Source organism: Taeniopygia guttata, chromosome 8 (genome assembly GCF_048771995.1).
Source record: "Taeniopygia guttata chromosome 8, bTaeGut7.mat, whole genome shotgun sequence".
In the NCBI taxonomy this organism is placed as follows: domain Eukaryota; kingdom Metazoa; phylum Chordata; class Aves; order Passeriformes; family Estrildidae; genus Taeniopygia; species Taeniopygia guttata.
In genome coordinates, this window is record NC_133033.1 from 23,250,822 (window position 1) to 23,272,502 (window position 21,681).

Consider the following 21,681-nt stretch of genomic DNA (forward strand, 5'->3'; position numbering starts at 1 on the left):
CCAGCTTCCCAGGAAGTGCCTAGAGACTGCCAGCTGATGGGAAGCAGAGAATACATCTTTTGTCCTCCTTTGCTTCCCCACACATCCTTTATTTTTAATAAACTGTCTTTATCCTGACCCACACTTTTTTTTTTGCATCTTATTTTCTCCCAGCCATCCTGCTGAGGAGGCAAGCAGCTTGGTGGGCACCTGTCATTCACCCAAGGTCACCCTACCACACTCTACAAAGAAAAGGATGAAAGTTTTTTTTTCCTTTTTTTAAAGAACATGCAAAATGTTCAGAGCTGCTCATATCAGAGCACTGGTTCACTTCAAAAAGTGACAAATTCACAAGGTCAGTATTAGTGCATTTCCAAGATCCCAGCTTTAAGACTTCTCTGCACACAAGTAGAGCATGTTCAACACAGCCCACCCAGTTACCTTGCTGCTTATCTAAGAAATAGTTCTGAGCAATCTGGGAGATTAAAAACAAGGAAATATAAATCAAGTACAGCAGCAGTCACAGACAAAAACACACTCTCCAAATACACCTGTGAATGCAACTTTAATTTGTTCCCACGGGAAAAATTCAAGTGCCAAATACATCTACAGTAGAGATGAAATGAGGAGGTTTTTCCTTCAGAAAAGATTGCTGTTGCCTGCTACAGAAGATGATTTAAAAAAAAAGGATTTTTAGGAAAGAAGGCTAGAAGAAGGACGTGAAAGGAAATAATCAATTACAGTAGAAACAGGTTTTTTTCTAGGTGTTCCATGGTTTGTTTTACAAAACAGCCTCCCATTTATCTAAAAACATGCACACAACTGAAACCTGTGCAGAACACTGATGCAAAACTTAAAATTTTGAACACTTATGATAAATAGTCTATGTATGGATTCACAACTCTTCCTGAAATTAAATTCCTTTAAACAATATATACTGTTAAAGAGTTCTAGAATCAAGCTATTATGAGAAAGGAAAAAAAAAAACCCTTATACTAAACAGATGCAATTTGGTTCTGAAAAGCAATCACATAAAAATACCACATTATGGATAAAAATCTAGAAGACTACACTACAGACTTGGGGAAAGCCAAAAAATATTTAGAACAGAGAGAGCAGGGTGACTCATCTACTAGTCTTCTAGGAATTAAACGAAACACTGACTTTCCAACGGATGTAGAACTGTATAATAATCATACAGAAAGCTCAACACAAATTTTTAAGCAAAACATAACAATAAGCAAGCAGATAAATGCAAATGTAGAAATGTTAAAAACAAAAGAGGACAGGTGAGCTGAAATGTCCGATTTTACAAACAACAGGAACCTCACAGAAACCAGTAAAAATACATCCAGGGATCAATGCAACATCTGATCAAGAGGGTAGCAGAGAGGTCATACAGACAAGGGACTTTGTGTGATGCATTACAGAAATCTTAAGGGTCAAATAAACTGGCAATGACACAGCTGCTGAAGCACCTTCTACAACAGGAGTATCAATGCACTCAAATTACACAGTCTCATAAACCAATTAAAAAAACCTCACAGCCAGGAAAAAAAATGTATCACTGTAATTCCAGCAAGGGGAGATTTGTGACAGTGAAGATGCTAGCAACAAAAACAGCAGGTAAAAGGACAGAATGCAAGTATCATGAGAACTCTTTAAAATTTTAAAAAAGAAGACTACATCACCAGAGACTTAAACATCCTGGAACAGTTCTATAAAGCAAACTTCAGAATTGAGAAGTTTGGACAAAAGGACAAACAGCAAATGCTTCAGAAATGCTTCAGGCATCTATGAAGAATTTGGAGGAGCATATTGCTGGGGGAATCAATATTTTCTTCAAACATATCAAAACCAGAGGAAAGCTGTCAGTAAGCTGAAAAGGTCAAGAGATTTTTTTTTTTTTTAACTGTGGCCTACTTTTTTTACTGTGGCCTTTTACTTTTGTGCACTTTTTGCATCTTAAGCTGTTTCTGCATCTTAGTTTATTTCAGAGAACATTGGGAAAACTTATACACACAGGAGTGTTTCTCTGTGAAGAAGAACCTCAGAAGCAGCCTTGAACTGAAGCAATTTTTGCAAAGAAAAAACAAAATTTACATTTAGGAGTGCTCACTGTTTGCTACCATTCACCCAGGAGTTCCAAATGAATTCAGATATTAAAAAGGCACGCACTGCTGAACTCAATTTTGGTTTTAAATACTCCAGGAGGATTCAAGAGACTGCAGATAAGCCCATACCAAGCAGATAGTGAAAATTTACAATAAAAGGAATTATCAGGCACATCAGCAATTCAACTATCATATAGAAGAGTCAAAACAGCATTTGCACATTTGCAGAGCAGTATCATGCTTCCCTGATCAAAATTCTTAAAAGGAACAGGGGAGAAGGGAAGAAATTATTTGCCTGAGACAACCTGAGTTTCTTCACAACTTTCAAGAAGTTTTTACAAAGGTTCTTGAAATAGAGAAAAAAAAAGGGAAAAAAAAAAAAAAAAGAAATACACACCAAAAAACCCTCCCAACCAAAGAACAAATTAAAAACCTGAGCTGTTCTGGGATAAATCACAGCCCTCAGTAACATGTGATGTTTCTCTATCTACTTACTTTCACTGCTACTTGTTGGAAAATATAAACATTAACACTCGGTGATTGCTGTCCAAGCTATCAAGAATGTTCCTGCAACCCTGCACAAACCGAAATAGAAGATTTGCTGTTATGCCCATACACTCATCAGGCTGCTCACAGTAACTGCATGCTAGAGTCCAAGAACACACTTCACATCTTGTTTCTTGTCTTTCTCCCCATGTCATGTTTTGCTTAAAGTCACTACTTCATCTCACTGTTACTACAGGGATACTACAACAAAAATATTAATCTCTTCCCTATCTTTGCAATTTCACTTGGAAGATAAGTAGAGATAGGAACACCATGAATGATTCACAAAAGGAAGAAGAGATATGCAGATTCTTTCAGTACAAACCTTCCCAATGACTAAAACATCAAAGCTTTTACCAATTTATCAGCTCTCAGCAGCGAGGCTGCTACAAATCTCCAAGGTTCAAAGAAGCAACGTTCACTCTTTAGGTGGCACACAGGAATGTGCCACATACCCAGTAATTACCCCATAATTCATGAATTAAATTATTATACCACTAATGCCCTGGGACAACACTGGGAAGTTGAGAGCTATGTAAAATACTGGTAAAATACTGTTAAATACTGTAAAAAATAAGACAAATGAAGACTGGGAGTTCATTTACTTCTAAACATTATTTTCCTGTGACAATACTTAAAAGAAGTAGCGAAGGCAAAGGATGAAGTTTGACAATAATCTCACAAAAATAGACCCTTGAAATCTTTTAGAAATTGACTTACTGCTTCCTTGAAAAATTTAGTGCCAAGTAGCTCTGCAATAAATAAAGCCTCACTGTCCAAAGAGAGCAAGCTGTCAGCTGTGCTTGCAACCATGTTCAGAATAGCACAGAACCAAGTGCAGCCCAAAGTAGCATCAAGGGACAAAAACCTCTTCATGGTAACACTTTCTGGTTTTGTTCATTGCAGCATTTTTCCTCCTTACTTCTTTGGTGTTTTCCACACATAGAGGCCTCTGGGCTTTTAATGTACCTGCATTGTTCTTTCTATCAATTACTACCCACTCTGGTCTGTTTCCAATCCATTCATGGAGCCCTCCCCACTGCAGGGCCCAAGGCAGCTTTGGTTAAGAGGAATTAGGTGGTTACTCAGTATCTTTTAAATGCTACAATTTAGATTTACTGTAACATGATAAGGACGAACTCTTCTGCCACTACGCCAACCAGTCCTGCAAGCCCACCTTTACATGGAACAGTGAGCACAATCCCCCTGTCATCTCTGATTAACAAATTATATACAGAAAATAAAACTGCAGTTTGTCATAGGGATCATAAAACCCAGCTTCATATCCAGAGCATTACCTTGCCTGTGCTTTGTAAGATTGTAGTTCTTGTCCTCCATACTCTCTCCCTGCTGACAATATCTCTAGTTACATCCACTTCAGCATCAACAAAACTTCTCTGTTTAAGAGCAGTTATGTCATCATCCAGATCAGTTTTGATAGTGGATCTTTTCTTTGCCATGATTTTGGCTTTGATAGCAGCAATTTTTTCCACTGACATAGCTTCAGACAAGGACCTAAATGAGCAAAAGTAACAGCAGAGACAGAATCATTGCACAAACAATTCTTCTGAAAGAATTTGTGAATTAGTTACTTTACCCTGACAAAGTTTAAAGCTGTGCTATAAACCACAAAACAGTCACCTTATACATACACTGAAATATTATTTAGGCTTGGCATTGCTGTTTTGGGCATGTGAATCCAATTTGAGACAAAAGACTCACAGTACTGACACAAAGACCATCCAAAAATCCCAACTATACCAAACAAAAATAAAGTATCAAAATGTAAAGCATCAGGACTAACACCTTCATTTATAACATCCAAATTTCAGTTCCCTGTTACTTTTAGTGGATTACAAATTTGCCAACCAATCCCTGGCTGCTCTGAGGCTTTCAAAGCATTACCCTAAACCTTGGCTGAGGTGCAGTTATGTGGACTTGGTCCCTTGGAAGAGGTGGTACCTTCTCAGACTGTGCAGGTCAGCAAACAACAGATGGTGGTAACCTTGTCCACATTAATCTGGGTTTGAGAGAACTCACTCGAGTCCAAGAGTGCAACACCTCTGTGTGTTTGTTTTTAATTGTAAACACAGCATTGGGATGTCAGTGAGCCCTACTCTTGCAGGTGAGCTGAAGAAAAAAAGATAGAGACTGAATTGCACAATACTAACTGTCCATACCAAATCTACTATTACATAGGCTTGTTTTTTCTTTGAGAATACATGAAAAAATTAATATAAGTACTGGCTGTGAAGCATTCTCCTTGTAATTATGTTACGGGGAAGGGAACTTTGTGTTGCTACTTGATGCACAGCAGGGTTAAGCATGGAGTTGAAACTCATCACCTGTAAATATTCATACTTTTTTTAAAGGGGTAGTTGTTTACATTCAGCATAAAAAGAACTGGTAGCTAGAGAATACAAACTAATTCAAACAACACATACTAATCTTCACTGCATCATTGCAAAGTTGTAATGCTACGCTCAAGGTAGCAAAATCACACATACTTTTAAATTTTTTTTATTATGCTTTCTAACCATGTCACAATCAGATTATTCTTTCTTATAGTTTGCTTTTAAGTACACCTATATGAGAGATAGGAAGAAATCATTCAAAATACATCTTTTTCATGTGGTTAGCTATAATTATGGATTTCATAAATGCCTCAAATCTGCACTGTTATAAGTGTTTCAAGGTCTGACTCCTCAAACATTACTGAGAGTATCAAAGAGAGGAAAATTTCCACTGAGAGCTGCTGGACAGAAGTAAACCTGGCTGCTTTGAACAGCACAAGAACTGTTCTCCACCCTGTAATTAAGCATTAGGCATAAGGAAAAGCAGTCCCACCTGATCTGCTCCGTTTGCACGATGCCCTCTTTGTGCCCTTCCAGCCGAGCTGCCAAGCGCTCCTTGTCGAGGCGCACACACTCTTCATCCTGGAAGAACAGTAAGGTTTAAATGCTTGTGCATTCTCTTGTCAAATATAAATATATCTAGAATTAAAGCTATTCAGAAGTATTTTCTCCGTGTTTGCAAGGACAATCTTTATTTCCAATTATTTTTGATCTGGGCATTATTATGAAGTGCAGAGCTATTGGAAGTTTCCTCAAGAACCACAATTCTTCAAGTCCAACCCCTTCCAGTTCCCATTAAGAGAAGAACTCCATACAACAAAGGAGAGGTAACCCAACAGATTCCCTACAAAAACAGATGAACACCGTAATTTACCTCCACCACCAATTTGTATTGATGACAGTCACTGTCATTACCTCTATTCTTGGTTTCTTTGCTTCTGCTAATATTTCATCTGCTGCTCTTTTAACTACAAGAAAAAAAGAACATTAAAAATACAAGACTGTAGTAAACTTCTATAAAACAACCTCAAAGTTATTTTTTAGTTAAACTGTACCTTGAGTGGATCGTTGAAGACCAATTTCAAGCGGAGCACTTCTGTCTATGCTTGATGAGGTTGCTGCACACAAACAGAACATTCAGTTTAAATAGAAAATATTTGCAATATTTGGGTATAAAAGAAAGAAGGACAACAGATGAAGTGCAACAACGGAAACTATATATGAGGTAGCAAAGTTGGTAAACACTAGGACTAGTGGAATGGAGATATTCTGAACCTGACTGAATGTAAAGTTAAATCATGGCCATTTGGCCCTTCTCTGAAAAGTGGACTGGACCAGGTGACCTCTTCTGGTCCATTCCAAAATAAATTAATCAATGAGTCTATGATCTCTATATAGCACTCATAAAAGAAAACAGAGCCACAATGAGAATTAGACTCTAGAATCTAATCTAGACTCAAGATCTACTGGCTTACCTAAGTTTTTTTTTTTAAAAAAAGACAACCCGCTGATGCCTTTAAAATACACACATATAAAGTGATTTTACTCATCACATTACATAAATAATCTCATACTCCAGGATACTTAAAATTTAAAGACCACCTACGAAACAGAGAATCTTACAAAGGTGGTATTTCAGTTTTTCTCAGAGAAACCTCTTTTCTCTGACTATTGTTAACAAAAAAGTCAAGATGATGACATGCTAGGCAAATGCTTTGCCAGATTGACAAAGCAGTGATTCCATACATTTTATTAAACTGAAGATTTCATCCTACACATTTCTTACATTCAAGATGAATGTACTACTGAAAGCTTCCCATAGTATGGAGAAGGAAAAAACATACATGCTAAGCATTCTAACACAATTATTAACCAAAGTAGGTTAATAGTAATAATAATGTTCACCTCTCAACATGCATGTAGGAATGCAGCTCCTATCCAAGCAAAACAGTTAAAGAACACAATCAAAAATGCAAGAAATAATGAGTTTGTTTGAGAAGTTTCAGCACATTCAGTTAAGATGCAAACTGCCTACTCTTACCCAACCTGCCCCTCCTACCCCTCACTTGTGCCATGAATATGAAGCAGTAAAGAGCACTGTGTGTCCAAGTCAAAAGAACACATCACTCACATGTTTCCCCATTTAGGTATGCAAGCAAGTCTTTCCTATCAGGTCTTCTTACCACAGGAATGTTTTCAGTCTGAAAAGACAGCAGATGTGACATTAAACTGTTCTTCCCTCACAGAGACTCACTGAAGATTTCTGACTTTTACTGAAAACTACTCATTCACACAAAGACATGACCACGTGTCCTGCCACCCAAGGAATTTTAACTATCAAGCTTAAAGTGCAACCACATCCTAGAGGATGTTCAGCTACACAAAACTAAACTTACAGCTTCCTATGAAACTGAAAGAGGGCAGCCTTTTTCCTCCTTCCCTTCAAACTTGCAAATAAGATCAATAACTAGCTTTTATCACACACACAAACACTTCCCTGACAGGAGTCTGTATTGACACATGGAAATCATGCATCTCAATTGTGTTGCTCCAACACAGCACTGCCATATCAGGTAACAATGGAGCACAAGGAAAGATAAAGATTGGCCTCATACAAAACAAAGGGAAATAAAAAGGACTTTTTAAAAATTCCTTTATTTTTATTTGTAGGGTTTAACCAATCATTTTCTAATTGGATTGCTCACTTCCAAGTCCACTCCCAAGCTGTTCTGTTTTTCTCCATTCTGTAGATCCCTGCCATCGAAGGTACTAAAGGATCACCTAGATTGGGATCACTCCACACAACAGATGGACAAAAGTACTCCTGAAATAGTTTAGTGCTGGAAACAATTATGTCCATAGAATATTAAGATAAATACTGCCATTACTGTAATAATTGGTTGACAAACTCTCGCTGTAAACATAATTTCGTGGTTTGAAGGAATAATCTGTTAGGAAGTGAATTGTCAAGAAAAATACTCCACCCTGACAGGACTTGTCATGTGATCCTTCTGCAGAGGTTATCGTTTTTAAACAATCATACACACTTCAATGCATATCATTCTCACTTTCCCCAGCTAAATTCATACACACAAATGCTGTTATCATTCCCTGAAAATATCTACACACATATGCATTATCACAAGACAAAAATTGCATTTTGTATGGTCTACTTACTGCAGCACGACGGACATACACAGGATGGGAAAGGTGCACATTATTGAGCAGGAACAAGATAGAATCCAAAGTGTAGTATTCCCTGGGCTGGCCCTCCTTCCCTGTCCTGTAACATAGGAAAAGATTGTAACATTTAACTTCTCCATCTCTGTCTCAAGCACACCCCTCTTTTAGAAAAGGTCTCTTTTCTTTCCAGATGACAGTTTAAAAAGCAAGCAGTTAATATTATTATCAGGCTATTGCCAAACTGGCGAGCTCTCAATTGTGCTAAAAGGTACAGGCGAGGGAGATGAATTCTTGCAGCCTCATTACTGAATTAATTATTTAAGAAAACCTTCCCAGAGTAATCGAAAGTAAGAGCTGGATATGTTGTAAATTAAACAAGCAAGACTCAGGAAGTCATAAGCACACATTCCCTCTCATTCACATTATTTATTCTGATTATCAAAGGAACTGTATCACATGTGAGACAGCCAGGCAAACAGAACTGAGCTGCAAACAAAACAAACCATTACATCATCTTCAGGTACAACAGGCCAAAATTCTCAGCACTGGAGAAAGCCGAGTGAGAACTTGGGATATATAAATTCCACAAAGTCTAGGGCGCAAAGGGTTCAAAACAGTGCCCAAAGATTGAAATAAGGAGTGACTACAAACTAATTGCACAAAAAATCAGCAAAATGCTGAAGGATACAAAATCACAGTGAGCTCCAAGACTGAAGTCAGACCACATCAGAGCCACACACCAGCATCAAGTTCAATCTCAGCTTTCAAACAGCTCATTTCAAAGATACAGTTTTTAAGACTAAAAAGGAACTAATTCTGTGCAACTATTCACAAAAAAAAAAAAACCAAGCAAAAGACACCAAACAAGGCCAAATAAATCCCTGGCTCAGCTTGGCTCCATGCACATTGAACAGAATTCCCACTCTTACACGTTCACCCCTTATGCTGTTACTACAAGATTTTGTAGGGGAAGCAATGCCTGTTCATGTTTCAAAAACCTCTACTCCCTAAACACTCACACTGCTGTGAGAAACAGCCCTGGCAGTCAGGAAAGCAGCAAGGGCAGCAATTCCACTGCCCACCCCCACTTTGGGATGTATCAAACCCCAGCTGCAGCAGGACAGGGCTCCTCCCCATTGCCCAGTCCCTGCCCCTGACCAGCTGGCTCACCTTAAAGCCTGAGGAAGAGAAGCCACCACAAAACCAGCCCAAAGCTATACATTTAAGACTGGTAGAGAATTTTCAACAAACAAGAGGTTTCAGGAAGAAACCCTTTCATTAAAAGAGTTTTCCCTCTAAGCATGGCTCATCATCAGCACCAAAACACACACCACAGAAGTGCCAACCTCACTGCGGGAAGGGAGACAAAATAAAAAATACTCAGTCACAACTGTATGGAGCCTGAAAGAGCCACACAAAAACCTACTAAACCAACAGAAGTTTGTAAGTCTATTTTCTCAGTACTGTGGATTTAATGCCATCTACTGCTTTGCTTGTTGTTACTTTTCTGAAATTAGCTAAGAGTGCCCAAGAACCAGTTCAGAACTTATTATCAGCAGTAAAGTTCAAAACCTCACCTTCACAATGACGCCTGAGAAAACCAACGTAAGAACAGCATGCAGAGAAAAGGGATTCAGCATACCAAAAGTGTAGAATAAAGGGAATATAAAGGGTCTCTCTAACCACTGTCCCTTCCTTCCAAAAACTTAGTCTGCACGAGGTGGAGGGTGACTGTAGTTTTTGTTGCTGCAGAGGAAAGGGAGTAGACACACAGGCTCTTCCTTTCAACTGCTAAGAAGCCAAAACTTCACAACTACAGGCAGCCACCAGAACTGGATTCCTCAGCAAGGAACTGTTTGAACAAGCAGCAAAGCAGTAAGGATCTTTGATAAGGTGGTATCTAAACACACTGGAAGCACTAGCAGAAACAAAAGCTTCCTCCACACAGGCTTGGCTCTGAAGCAAAGCCATAATGTCACATGATACAGCTGTCACTTCATTTTAAAACAAACACTTTAGATTGTCTTAGTTCAGAATCACTCATTATTTCTTTGAAGTGTGTCATATGCACTGAGCACCACAGAAAAGTCCAGCTGGTCATCTACTCAAACTTTACAATATTTAGCAAGAAATTACAAGATATAAAAACAAACAAATACTGAACCATTATCTATTAATTGAAACAATACAGTGTTACAAAGCCACAGGTATTGCCAAAGCTCAGCAGGGCACAGCTGGTACTTCATCACTTCAACCACACACACAAGAATTCCCCGTGCTCATTAAGGCTCTAAGAGGATGTTTTATTAGGACGACAAGATACTGCACATTAATAGGAAATCATCAGATGGACAAGCAGCTGCACACAAGGAGAAAACCTAAGCCTAAACTGACATTTCAACATCAGTGCGTGCTCCTGCTAAACATACAGAGAACTAAAAACAGGCAGATCTGAGGGTAGCTTGCCTCATTCCATTTACAAACATCTGAAGTAGAAATAGAAATGGATTCTATTATTTCCCATATCCAGTTATAGCATCATTTACTTAAAAAAATTAAAATCATAGGAGGCAGAACCTCAACAAACCCAGTGACAATCATTAAAGCAAAAATATAAGGAAGAGCTCCATCTCTTACAAAATAAATTCCAGCTTAAAATTTGAGAAAATGTTTATATAATAGGAGACAGCAAGTTTCACCTGCTCATTTTTAACACCAGAAACTTACTTATTTCTCATCCATTCACCTTCCACCTATGGGCACCAGGAATTTATTAATTTTTAACAGCTTTATTTCCTCTTTCCTGTTTCAAAGCCTGTAGTTTTACAGAGGTACTAAGGACCTGTGTCTCAGCCACAAAACCAAGCAGAAAACTTTAAATACACAAGACAAAGCATGCTGAGTATCACACAGCTGACAATACCCAGGGCCAGCTGCTCACTGTTTGAAAACTCAGCCACATATCCAAGCCCCTTGACTAAGCAAACAAAGCAATAAATTTCTCTAGTAGATTGATTCCTTCCTTTGGTTTTGAAACAGATTCATTAATTATTCTTTAAGACCCATAGGTCAAAACACACAAACCACTTCATTTCAGACCACCTAGCCTTTTTCATGTGCCAGCAGGAGCATCCCTATAATTACTACCTGGAAACTAAACTGGATTAAAGTTGCTTTTCCCCCACACTTTTTTTTTTTTCCTCTAGGTTGACTTTAACTCAGCTTGATTCCTCAGCCCAATTCCCTGTTTGGGTGACACTTGTGCTAGCAGAGAGAGAAGGCAATGCAGGGCAGCACTGCTGACTTCTGCCAGCTAAGCTGCTCGGGGAGCCACAGCTAAATGTCTCCTGGGACTACTTCTAATTCTAGCAGGGACAAATGCCACTGCTGCTCTTCAGCCTAGCATTACTCTCTGCAGGCTGGAGATGCAATTACAGCAGCCGTGCTGGGGACACCTAAAACAGAACTCCAGGTTTGTTCTGTGAAAGATTAAGCCACCAACACCTGCTCAGTGCAAGCATAATTTGGATCCTGTCAAGTGACCTGAATATAAAAGGGTTTGAATCTTGACAGTTTTTGAAAATGTCCCTCCCGAGTGTAGCAATTACCTAAATTAGCAGCTCTTGAAGTGTGGTGTTCAAGCTACTGAGCATGGCTTGCAGAACTGGTCTCATTTTTACAGTGTCTTCAATTTAAAGCTGAGACATGCAAAATGCCACAGTGGTTGACAAGAAATGCTGTGAACTGAGATCAGCCTGATCCTATCAAAAATTCAAAAGCCACTTGTCTAAACCAAGATTAACTAATTCACTTCAAACAACCCAAAGAACAAAACCCCTCAAATTGCACCACACATGTACCCCAGGAGGTGAGCACTCACAGCTCTGCCAGGAGCTGCAGCTGCTGTGCTCAGAGAATCCTCTGTTCACACACACATCCTTCTCGACCAGGAAGATGAAGCTGCCTGGCTGTACACAGCAGAGTTTGCTCTCCAGCTACTTTCAGGCTTTTGGTAACAATTTCTGAGTCTAATCCAAGCTCTCCTGAGCAATAGGATAGGGCTGGCATATCAGTTTCTTGTTCCCTGCAGAAGGGCAATGAAACTTGTTTGTCTACTTAACCACTACTTGTTATCACTTGGGAAAAGCAACTTGTAGCAAGGAAACCATCACATCTGTCTACACATTGCCCAGCAAAAACACAGCCAAGACTTCTAACTGCTTGTCCAAATATTTGTCTTCCTCTTCAGTCCACATACCAGTATCCCCCACTCAGGCGGGAAGCACAAATAACACCAAAATTAGTTTCTGAAAGCTTAAAACAGGTAATGAAAAAGCAGATTTCTAGTAATATATAAGGTACAAAGTAAAATTCTGTGCGAAAAGTCCACCTACAACTGAAGATAAGCAAGTAGGTTTATTTCCTTTCTCTCTCTCTCAATCTAAGGCTAATAATAGTCATATCATAATCATGATTAAAAAAAATAATTCCTGGTCAGACTTAACTACAAGTTCAGGGTTTTGTGAAAAACCTGCAGGTACTTCTGCTTTTCCAAAATGGTTCACAGGATAACATGTCCTCTTTGGTCAGTACCTGAGCTTTAACAAGAAGCATTTTTCCCTCTTAAGTTTGAAAAAGGCAAATTGGAACCCTTCTAGTGAGAACACTAAGAAGCAAGCAGCAGCTAAACTCTGAGGAAAGGCTAACAATAAACTCCTTTGCAATATAAGCAATCCATGCTCTACTAGGCAATTCAACAGGTAACCCCTCCCCCCATCTAGTAGAGGCTAAAACCAGGCATCTTATCTACTACAATCATTTAAGCCACATAAACACTCTCTCCTCTTGTTTATTACGATAAGACCAAGTAGGAAACAGCCTGCACCAGGTGCTGCCCAGGAGGAGGCCTCAGGTGGGGGCAGAGCAGCTGCACAGCTCATCAGAGGCAGCGTCGGGCCGGGCCTCGCCGGCTTCGCCCTGGTGCATCAGAGCTCCAGGAGACGAGAAGCAGCCCCGACAGCCCAAGAGAGCCGAATCACAGACTATGCTGAGTGGGATCATCAGGATCACAGATTGCAGCTCCTGGCCCCGCGCAGGAGTTGCAATCCCACCGTGTGGGAATTGCAAACCCAGCAATCCCACCGTGTGTCTGAGAGCGTTGTCCGAGCAACAACACAACGCGTCTTTCCCACCGAACACCCGGGAAAACTTAGGAGAAGCTGCCTGCTGCCATCTCATCGCATGAGTCTGCAGGACGCGGCCCCGCGGGCGGCACGGCCCGGCCGCGCCTCCGCCGGCCCCGGGCTGCACACGGGAACGTTCCCGAAGGGAGCGGCGGGCGCGCCCTGCCCGGCCGGGCTGCCGGGGGACGGGGATCGCCCGTGGGACAGCCGGGCAGGGCGCCGGGGCCCCGAGGCCCTGCGGGGGGCGGCACCGGCCCGCCCGGCCCCGTCCCCCTCGCCACCCGCGGAGCGCCGGGGGCGCCAAGGACGGCGGCGCTCCCGTCCCCGCCGCAACTTCGGGGCAACTTCTCCCCCCACCCGCCCCTCGCCCCGGCCGTGTCGCTCACCCCCAGATGACATAGTTGGTCTTGACGTTCTTGGGCCAGGAGAACTCTCCGAAGATCACTTCGTCGCCCTTGACCACGATCTCCTTCTTCTGCGTGTTGTACTGCCGCAGCACGCTCAGCACGTCCGCCATCTTCGCCCGGCCGCCGCCGCTCCGGCCGCCGCCGCCCGCCGCAGGACCCCGCCGGCGCGCCCCGGGCTGCCCGCCGCGAATGCCTGAGCCAGCGCTGCCGCGCCGCCTGCTCGCGGCGACGCCGGACGCGTTGCCATGGCAGCGGCGCAGGCCCGGCCCGCCCGCCCGGGAGGGGGCGGGGCCAGCGGGCGGAGGCCACGCCCCTCTGCCCTCACGGCGGCCCCGCCCTCAGGGCGGCCCGGGCGGGGCGAGGCGTGTGGGGACGGCTTTGTCCGTCCTGGGCTCACGGGGTTTTCTTGTGTATTATGTGAAAATAGAGCTTCGCACACAATCACTGCCCAAGTCTATCGGCGCTGCTTCTCTTCTCTTCTCTGGAGCTTTGGTGCTCCCGGCTGCGCCCCGCTCCCCGGGCGCGCTGGGATGGTTTTGGGCTGGGGTAACGAGGGGTTTTGGTGGTGCTGAAGGGGTTTTAGAGGGTGCTGGAAGGGGGTTGGTGGTACTAATGGGGTTTTAGGGATGCTGGCATGGATTTGGAGGTGCTAATGGGGTTTTCCTGGGTGCTGGGAGGGATTCGTGGATGCTAAAGCACAACTAAAAAGGGTTTTGGGGATGTTGAGGTTTGAGGGGCATTTGGGGATGCTAGGATAGCATGTGGTACACTGGGAGGAGTTTTAGTGGGGCTAAAGAGACTTCAGAGGGTGCTCAAAGGGATTTGAGGTGCTAATGGGGTTTTAGGATGTGCTGGGAGGGGTCTGAGAGAGATAAAATGAATTTGGGGGTGCTGAGGAGGTTTGAGGGGTGTTGGGGGTGCTGGGATGGGGTATGGTGTACTTGGAGGGGTTTTAGTGACACTAAAGTGGTTTTAAAGAGCCCTGGGAGGGGTTTGGGGTGTTAAGGGGGTTTTATGTCATCACTCCCAACCATGAGCCCAGCAGTGTGTGGTTGGTAAGGGCTGGGACAGCAGGGTCACAGGAATGCCTCAAGAAAACTGTAAAAGGAGCAGAGGGAACAGCAGGAAGCAGTATCAGTGAAGTTTATGCTGGACATCAGGAAAAGCCTCCTCACCCAGATCAGGGATGATGGGTCAGGCTCCCCAGGGCAGGTAACAGTTCCAAGCCTGCCAGAGTTCCAGAAGCTTTTGGGCAATGTTTTCAGGCACATGATGTAATTATTAGGGTGTCCTGTGCAGGAATAGGAGTTCAGCTCAATGATCCTTGTGGGTCCCTTCCAACCCAGGATATTCTGTGACTCTGATTCTCTCAGACACTGTGCGTGCATCTCGCTCTGCAGGCTGGAAAGAAAATCTCCTGTATCCTGGATATAAAGCTGGGTAAAAAAAAAAAGACAGAGAATTCTCTGCTTTATCAATCACAAAAATGTCCTTTAATTCTGATACAAATAAGCCATCAAAAGATCATAGCAAAAAAAAAAAAAAAAAGGTCATTAGGAAAATGTTGCCTGTAAATGTGAAGAAGGACAAACAGTAATGCCTTGGAGCACATCCCACATTACCCTGCAGAATTTGGGATCTCAGTTTGCTCTGTTCACTCACCTGAGCAAGTGCACAGCTGCAGCTGGTATGTGCTCTCTCCATGCTCTCCATGTTCCAAGTTAATTCCTTCTGTTCAAACACACAAAAACTGGGAGCATAGCATTCTCAGCAGAACCAAACAAACTGGTACCCCCTTGGCAATACTGATTGCAGGATCTGAGACCCCAAAGCAAGCTCTCATCATGATTTATTCTAACCTTCGATGCTCAGAATTTTCCTAACACTCTCCAACACTGGCATCTTAAATTTGCAAGAGGCAGAATTGGTTACTTTTCATTCTTGTAAGTAACATGTGCTGAGACTGAGAAAACAGACCAAAAGCCAACAGCCTATAGAATTCCCTGTTTCAATATCTTAGTGATATCCCCATCTGTGTCAGAACAACAACATGCAGAGCACCACAAGTGTATTTAAAACATTCCAGATGTGGTATTGAAATAGTCTAGCACACAAGTATGTACTACAACACCCAGTAACGTGGTGAATTATACCAATCACTGCCAATATTTATTTGTCAATGGGTATAGAGTAATATTTGTGTGTTTAGAAGACTAAGGCATAATGAATAAACAATATCATTTCCTGAACTGGATTGGGAATTATTACTGGAGCTACAGCTCATGAAAATTGGAACAGGGTTTGAAATGCTTCCAGCAGGCCAAGGCCCATTTCCATGCCTCATCCAAAAGGCCCAGTGCATCCCTTAAACCAGCGCTACCTCCTCAGAAACACATCCTGTACCTCTGCTGCACTACAAGCAATACTTCTTTTTGTGGGTTACAATGAGCCAAAAAGCCCCTCATTTCAGTTCTGCCCCAGTCAGCTGCACAGGGAGCAGGGAATGGTGCAGTGTGCAGTCAGCTGCACACACAGCTACAAAGAGATTTACTTTCAAATTTCCAGAAAATGTTGTGGTTCATTTGAGGCTGCCTTCACTGGGAGAACACTGCAAAAGCAAGCTGAGCAAGAAGGAGTCTGTGTGCTGGCAGTGCTCAGCGGGGACAAGCTGCCTGCACCCGTAGGAGCAGGATCCCTGCGGGAGCGCGGCGTGCTGCTCAGGAACAAAGCAGGGAGCAGCAGGGAGCAGTTGGTCTTGCCCTGCTGAAATCAAGGAAACAAAGGATGGAGTGGCACAGAGCTGTCGTGGTCATGCTCTGGCAGGAACAATGCAGGTAACAGGAACTAAGCCAAAGGAATGACCCAAGCCGTGCCCCAGCTTTGTGTCAATACCCCCCATACATGCTCATGACTAAAATCAAGCTCCACTTAAATGGAAAATTATGTCAGCCATAACTTCACCTTCTCCTGCCACTCGCTGGAAGCAATATAAATACAGCTTTAGTGGTAAGGGAGGTCAGAGGAGACTCCATCTCTGTATCCTGGCACTGTCAGAGGGCTCTACCTAGCTCCTCCCCACAGGAACACCTACTGGGTCAGACTCCAGCGCTCGGCTATCCCAGGTAAGCACCTCAGGAAATCCGGAAAGCCAGCTGTGCTTGTGACCATACTCTTAGTGCTACACTGGCATTTCCCAACTGACTGTGCTCGTGGCTGGCTGCATGGGTCATATTTCATGGGCTCACACACACCTCTGCACACAGGGTACTCACCACCAGCACAGAACCACAGGCTGGGCTGGGCTGGGAGGAACTCCAAAGGTCAGCTCTTTCCAGTGCCACACCAGCTCTGCATGTCTGCTGCTGAATTGGCCACGGCTCAGAAGCTAAACCCAGCTGTCCCAGTCCCTCTGATATCTGAGGAGCAGCTGGAATGCCAGGGGAGTGATTTTATGCCAAATTTAATGCAAAAATATAGTGGGTTTACTCTAAACATGCCACTTCAACTGGGAGTGTACAAAATAGTTCCCACAGTTTGCTTTGGGGATCATAGTGACACAGTTAACCAGCATTTAAATCACTGAATCAGGATTTGATGTGAAACTATTTTCATGTGGCATTAGATACCTGAGAGTTTATCAGCTTTATCACAGAACATTGGGCTACAAAATCATTATCTGAAATGAGCAAGCAAGTTACCATTTTGTAAAATGAAAGTATATGACATGGATACAATGTTTCACCTGCATTTTCTCACTACTTTAACAGGTTACGCTTATGTTTTGTAGGAAAGCAAAATTAAATTGCAAAATATTAGACAAATTTACATCATAGGTAAGTTCATTTAAGACTAACCAACATCCAGAAAGATACATCACGTATGAGCACACAGTCCCTTTTTTACAGACACATATGAGCAAAACCAAATCAGTACACGAGTGCATTTCCTTGCAGCATTTTTTAAAACATAGGGCTGAGCACTGAACAGTGATCCAGAGCACAATTTACTCTCAACACAGAGGGATTAGAAAAGTTTCTCCAGTACTGAAATACCTGTGCAGACCCCAGAGGGGCTGCTCAGAGGATATTCCACAGGAGTGCTCTGCCAGGGACACATATTTGACCAGGCTCCACAGCAAGATATGTGGGGGTGAAATAACAGAATATTGTTGAATAGCTTCTACTGGGCAGACTGAGGAAATAAAAAACCCAACGCCTCCTCATAAAGTAAGACCTCTCCCTCTTTTTTTTTTTTTTTTTTTTTTTTCCCCAGGAGCCACTAAAAACATTCCACACATTACATGATTAGCCAATTCCACTAACAAACTTCCCAGGTACCAAGAGCAGCTCTTCATCCCCTACCCATTATTTACTCCGTTCCCAACGCTCCTGTTTCACTGGTCAGTTCCTGACCGAGGAACTGCGAGGCAGGAAAGAAACGTGAGGAAGAACAGGCAACAGAAACGGGGACGGAGAAGACTTAAAGTAAGTTTGACACTGGACAAAGCAAAGGCAGCGCTGAAACGCTCACATCAGGAAGTCAGCCGGGCAGGAGGCCAAATCTCCCCAACTTCCCCCACACCAGGAGCGGCTCCGGGGCCTCTGGGAAATCCAGCCCCTCTTTATGGCTCACCCGACCCCATCCCGGGAAGGCTGTCCCATCCTGTGCTGCCCTGTCCCCATGCTGTCCCTGTCCCAGTGCTGTCCCGTTCCCGTCCCGGTCCCGTCCAGGCGCTCCCGGAGCACGGGCAGCGCTGCGGGCAGCCCCGGGCGCGGCGCGGGGCCCTGCGAGGAGCGGCGCCAGAGCGCCGTGAGGGCTGAGGGCAGCGCCGCCCCTTCCGGCGGCGGCCATGGCCCTGCAGGGGGCGCTGCGCCGGCTGGCGGCGGCCTGGGGGGGGCGGTGAGTGCGGGCCGGGGGCGCCGGACCGGCACCGGCACCGGGACACGCATAGAGATAGGGACTGGGCTCGGGACTGGGATCGGGACTGGGACTGCGACAGGGATAAGGATCGGGATCGGACACGGATAGAGAAAGGGATCGGGATCGGCACTGGGATTAGGGTCGGGATAGGGACTGGGACGGGGACAAGGTCTGGGATCGGGACCGGGATGGGGATCGAAACAAGGACCGGAACAAGGACTGGGTCCGGGATCGGGATCAGGATGAGGGCAGGGCTCGGGAGCGGGGCGGGGTGCCGGGTGCCGGGCCCGCGGCAGGCAGGATCGGAGCGCGATGTCGCGGGTGTCACACACGCGTGTGTGCGGCTGCCACCGGCGGATCGGAGCGCGGTGTCACGGGTGTCACACACGCGTGTGTGCGGCTGCCACCGGCGGATCGGAGCGCGGTGTCGCGGGTGTCACACACGCGTGTGTGCGGTTACCACGGGGGAACGGAGCGTTTCCCGTGTAACGGCCCCGCCGGGCGCTCGCACCGCAGCCATCCCGCCGCTCCCCTGCCCTGCAGGCACACGAGAAGCGGCGCGGCTGCAGATGTTGCAGCTCAAGTCAACTCTCATGGAGAAGTCAGTGAAATACCGAAACAAAACAGGGCAATGTGGCGATTCTTCGAAAGCTCGAAGATCTGACTATCATTTCTTTTTAGTTCTAGAATGGGGAACAGCCAGACCGCTTCTGTAGGACTGTCTAATGCTGCTGTGAATCAAATACAGGTAGCATTATTTATGTTGCTTTTGCTGATTTTTAGCATTTATAAAAGCCTGTTACTTCAAACTTTTTTTTTTATTTACACAAAGAATTACTGTAAATAGTTCTGCCTGTTGAACCTGTTCCTATGTTCATTATGGTTATCAAGCCATGCTGGTAGTTTTGTTTATCCACAGCCCTGGAACATGGTCTTCCTAGGCTGCAGCCATTTTATGGTTTTTTCCAGACCTCTACTCAAATTCAGTGCTTCTGTCGACGTTGGGGATAGAACCTTGTAAAATTACTGATATCAAGTAAATATTTTAGAAGTTGTGGGTTTTTTTATAAATTTACTGATAGTTAATGATAGCCTGAAATCCCCTTGAATTTACAGTAAAGCGATAAGGATGTATCTTCCACCCACTGCTGGTGGTCATTGTGCTTGCCACTGGCACATCCCAAGTGCCTTACAGGGAGAGAAAACTGTCCTAAACACTTTAGGGGGACAAAAGGAGTTGGGCAGACTGCAGAGCAGAGTTGTGCCAGACACTCCACCATCGCTGTGCTCAGTTTGGAGCCAGATGCAAATCCAACCTGCCTTCAGAGGTGTCAGCAGATTTTCCTGTGTTTTCTACTGATAACAGCAGCTTTTTAACTTCTGTATTACTTTCCTGACTGTTCAATAGTGTTCTGAGTGTATTGGCTTGAAGTTCGCTGACCTTTAACTTTCTTTTGAGCACACAGGACATTATTTCACACAACTGTGTGGTGATTTTCTCTAAAACAACATGCCCATACTGCAAAATGGCAAAAGACCTCTTTAAAGGTTTGCAAGTGAGTTACACAGCTATGGAACTGGATGAAAATACAAATGGAAGGAAGTTCCAAGATGTTCTGGAACAGATGACTGGTAGCAGAACAGTGAGTATATTCTCTTATACTTAACAAGTAACAGCTTGGGCTACACACATCACTCTTGGGTTATATCCATAGCAAGCCCTTAATTGATTTGAGACAGGTAAATTTGGGATATAAGCTCCTAAATTAAATACTGCACAAGGTCTCTTCTTCTAGAACCCCTCTGGCTATCCCTCAGAGCTGGTACTTGCCATACTGCCACTGAAATAATTGAAGTATCAAAGCCATTTTTCATTTGTATATTTAGACCATTGTGTTTAACACCTTTATTTTATTTTACATAGTCTCACTTGACTCAATTATTGGAATTTATTATAATCACCCACACAGTGACTTCATCCCACTTTTGAGGGGCAGATGCAGTTTCCCATCTCTGTAAATATTGTGAACAAGTATGGGTTGTACACTAATATTATACACACATCTAGATGAACACAAGAATTGTGTGTAGTGGAGTCCACATGGGCTTGCTTGAATGTTTACCTTTTCTCCAAGAAGTAACTAATGTGACTTTTGTTTTCTTGATAGGTCCCAAGAGTGTTTATCAATGGGACTTGTGTTGGAGGTGCAACAGATACTCAAAAGCTTCATGAGGAAGGCAAACTGCTTCCTTTAATTCACCAGTGTAAAATGAAAGCAAATTACTGAGCAACCATCTCTAGCTTAGCTTTCTCTTCCTTTGTATGAACAGAATTTCAGATGAAATCAGAAGATCACAGACACAGCATGAGCTGCACTCGACCTCAAACCATGGCTTTCTGAATTACAGATCACTCTGACAGACTTTATGGACTTGCTGAACTACTTGGTGTCCTTGCCTCAGCTTTCCCACCACCCTGATGCTCATTAGCAAACATTATGTAACACTAGGGGCTCTCAGTGAGACAGTGATGTCATTTCATGGTGCTTACATCCTGTTCCAGGGAAGCCCAGGGTCTGCAAAAACAATCCTGTGGGTTTTGCTGCACATTATTTTGCTTTCTAGCTTTGCCTCAATAAATTGTCGGTTTTATTTAATGGTTTCTTTAAATATAATTCTTCTCTGTAAAACTGAAATGTAAGGCAAACCCAGTTTATAGATTGTTGTCTGTATGCCTGCCTCTCCTGTATTCCAGTGCCTGATCACCCTGCTCCCAAGTCGTGTGTCCAGTGGAACAGAAAAGGGAATAAAGATTCTGGCAGCTTTAGAGAGTGACAGCTTTCATCTTTTCCCTGCACTGTAGGTGTCAGTCTGCACTGCCACTCGGGGCTGTCCTTCCAGCGGGGCCAGGCAGCTCGGGCACTCGGTGCAGCCGCAGACTGTGCTACAACCGATCCAACAACAGCATGAAACATCAGAGCAAGTGAAGCAGGTC

At 43.7% G+C, this 21,681-nt stretch overlaps 2 protein-coding genes across 4 annotated transcripts in view; one reads left to right on the forward strand and one right to left on the reverse strand.

Annotated features, from left to right (window-relative positions):
• Nucleotides 1-13,973, reverse strand: part of CDC73 (cell division cycle 73) — a 101,938-nt gene extending 87,965 nt beyond the window's left edge. The window contains exons 1-7 of the mRNA XM_002193093.7: nucleotides 13,746-13,973; nucleotides 8,171-8,276; nucleotides 7,125-7,194; nucleotides 6,049-6,111; nucleotides 5,909-5,961; nucleotides 5,487-5,575; nucleotides 3,938-4,154 (exon numbers count right to left, since the gene is read on the reverse strand). Coding sequence (XP_002193129.1) covers nucleotides 3,938-4,154; nucleotides 5,487-5,575; nucleotides 5,909-5,961; nucleotides 6,049-6,111; nucleotides 7,125-7,194; nucleotides 8,171-8,276; nucleotides 13,746-13,876 — 729 coding nt within the window. The 5' untranslated portion in view covers nucleotides 13,877-13,973. The remainder of the gene's footprint in view (nucleotides 1-3,937; nucleotides 4,155-5,486; nucleotides 5,576-5,908; nucleotides 5,962-6,048; nucleotides 6,112-7,124; nucleotides 7,195-8,170; nucleotides 8,277-13,745) is intronic.
• Nucleotides 13,974-18,550: 4,577 nt separating this feature from the next.
• GLRX2 (glutaredoxin 2) lies at nucleotides 18,551-21,513 on the forward strand. Of its 3 annotated transcripts, none has more exons than XM_030279417.4 (4): nucleotides 18,551-18,665; nucleotides 19,368-19,434; nucleotides 20,153-20,329; nucleotides 20,855-21,513. In XM_030279417.4, the coding sequence occupies exons 1-4, from the start codon at nucleotides 18,616-18,618 to the stop codon at nucleotides 20,972-20,974; spliced, it is 414 nt and encodes a 137-aa protein (XP_030135277.3). In that variant the 5' UTR covers nucleotides 18,551-18,615; the 3' UTR covers nucleotides 20,975-21,513. The 3 variants fall into 3 exon arrangements, with proteins under 3 accessions (XP_030135277.3, XP_072788779.1, XP_002191942.7); XM_072932678.1 differs by lacking the exon at nucleotides 18,551-18,665 and adding an exon at nucleotides 18,860-18,909; XM_002191906.7 differs by lacking the exon at nucleotides 18,551-18,665 and adding an exon at nucleotides 18,966-19,287.
• The last annotated feature ends 168 nt before the right edge of the window (nucleotides 21,514-21,681 follow it).

Excerpts from the sequence above, each read along its gene's own strand:
- GLRX2 (XM_030279417.4), top strand. The coding sequence starts at position 18,616 with ATGGCCCTGCAGGGGGCGCTGCGCCGGCTGGCGGCGGCCTGGGGGGGG. Across the intron at positions 18,666-19,367 it reads GCGGCGGCCTGGGGGGGGCG|TTCTAGAATGGGGAACAGCC; the intron begins GTGAGTGCGGGC and ends ATTTCTTTTTAG. Across the intron at positions 20,330-20,854 it reads AGATGACTGGTAGCAGAACA|GTCCCAAGAGTGTTTATCAA; the intron begins GTGAGTATATTC and ends TTTTCTTGATAG.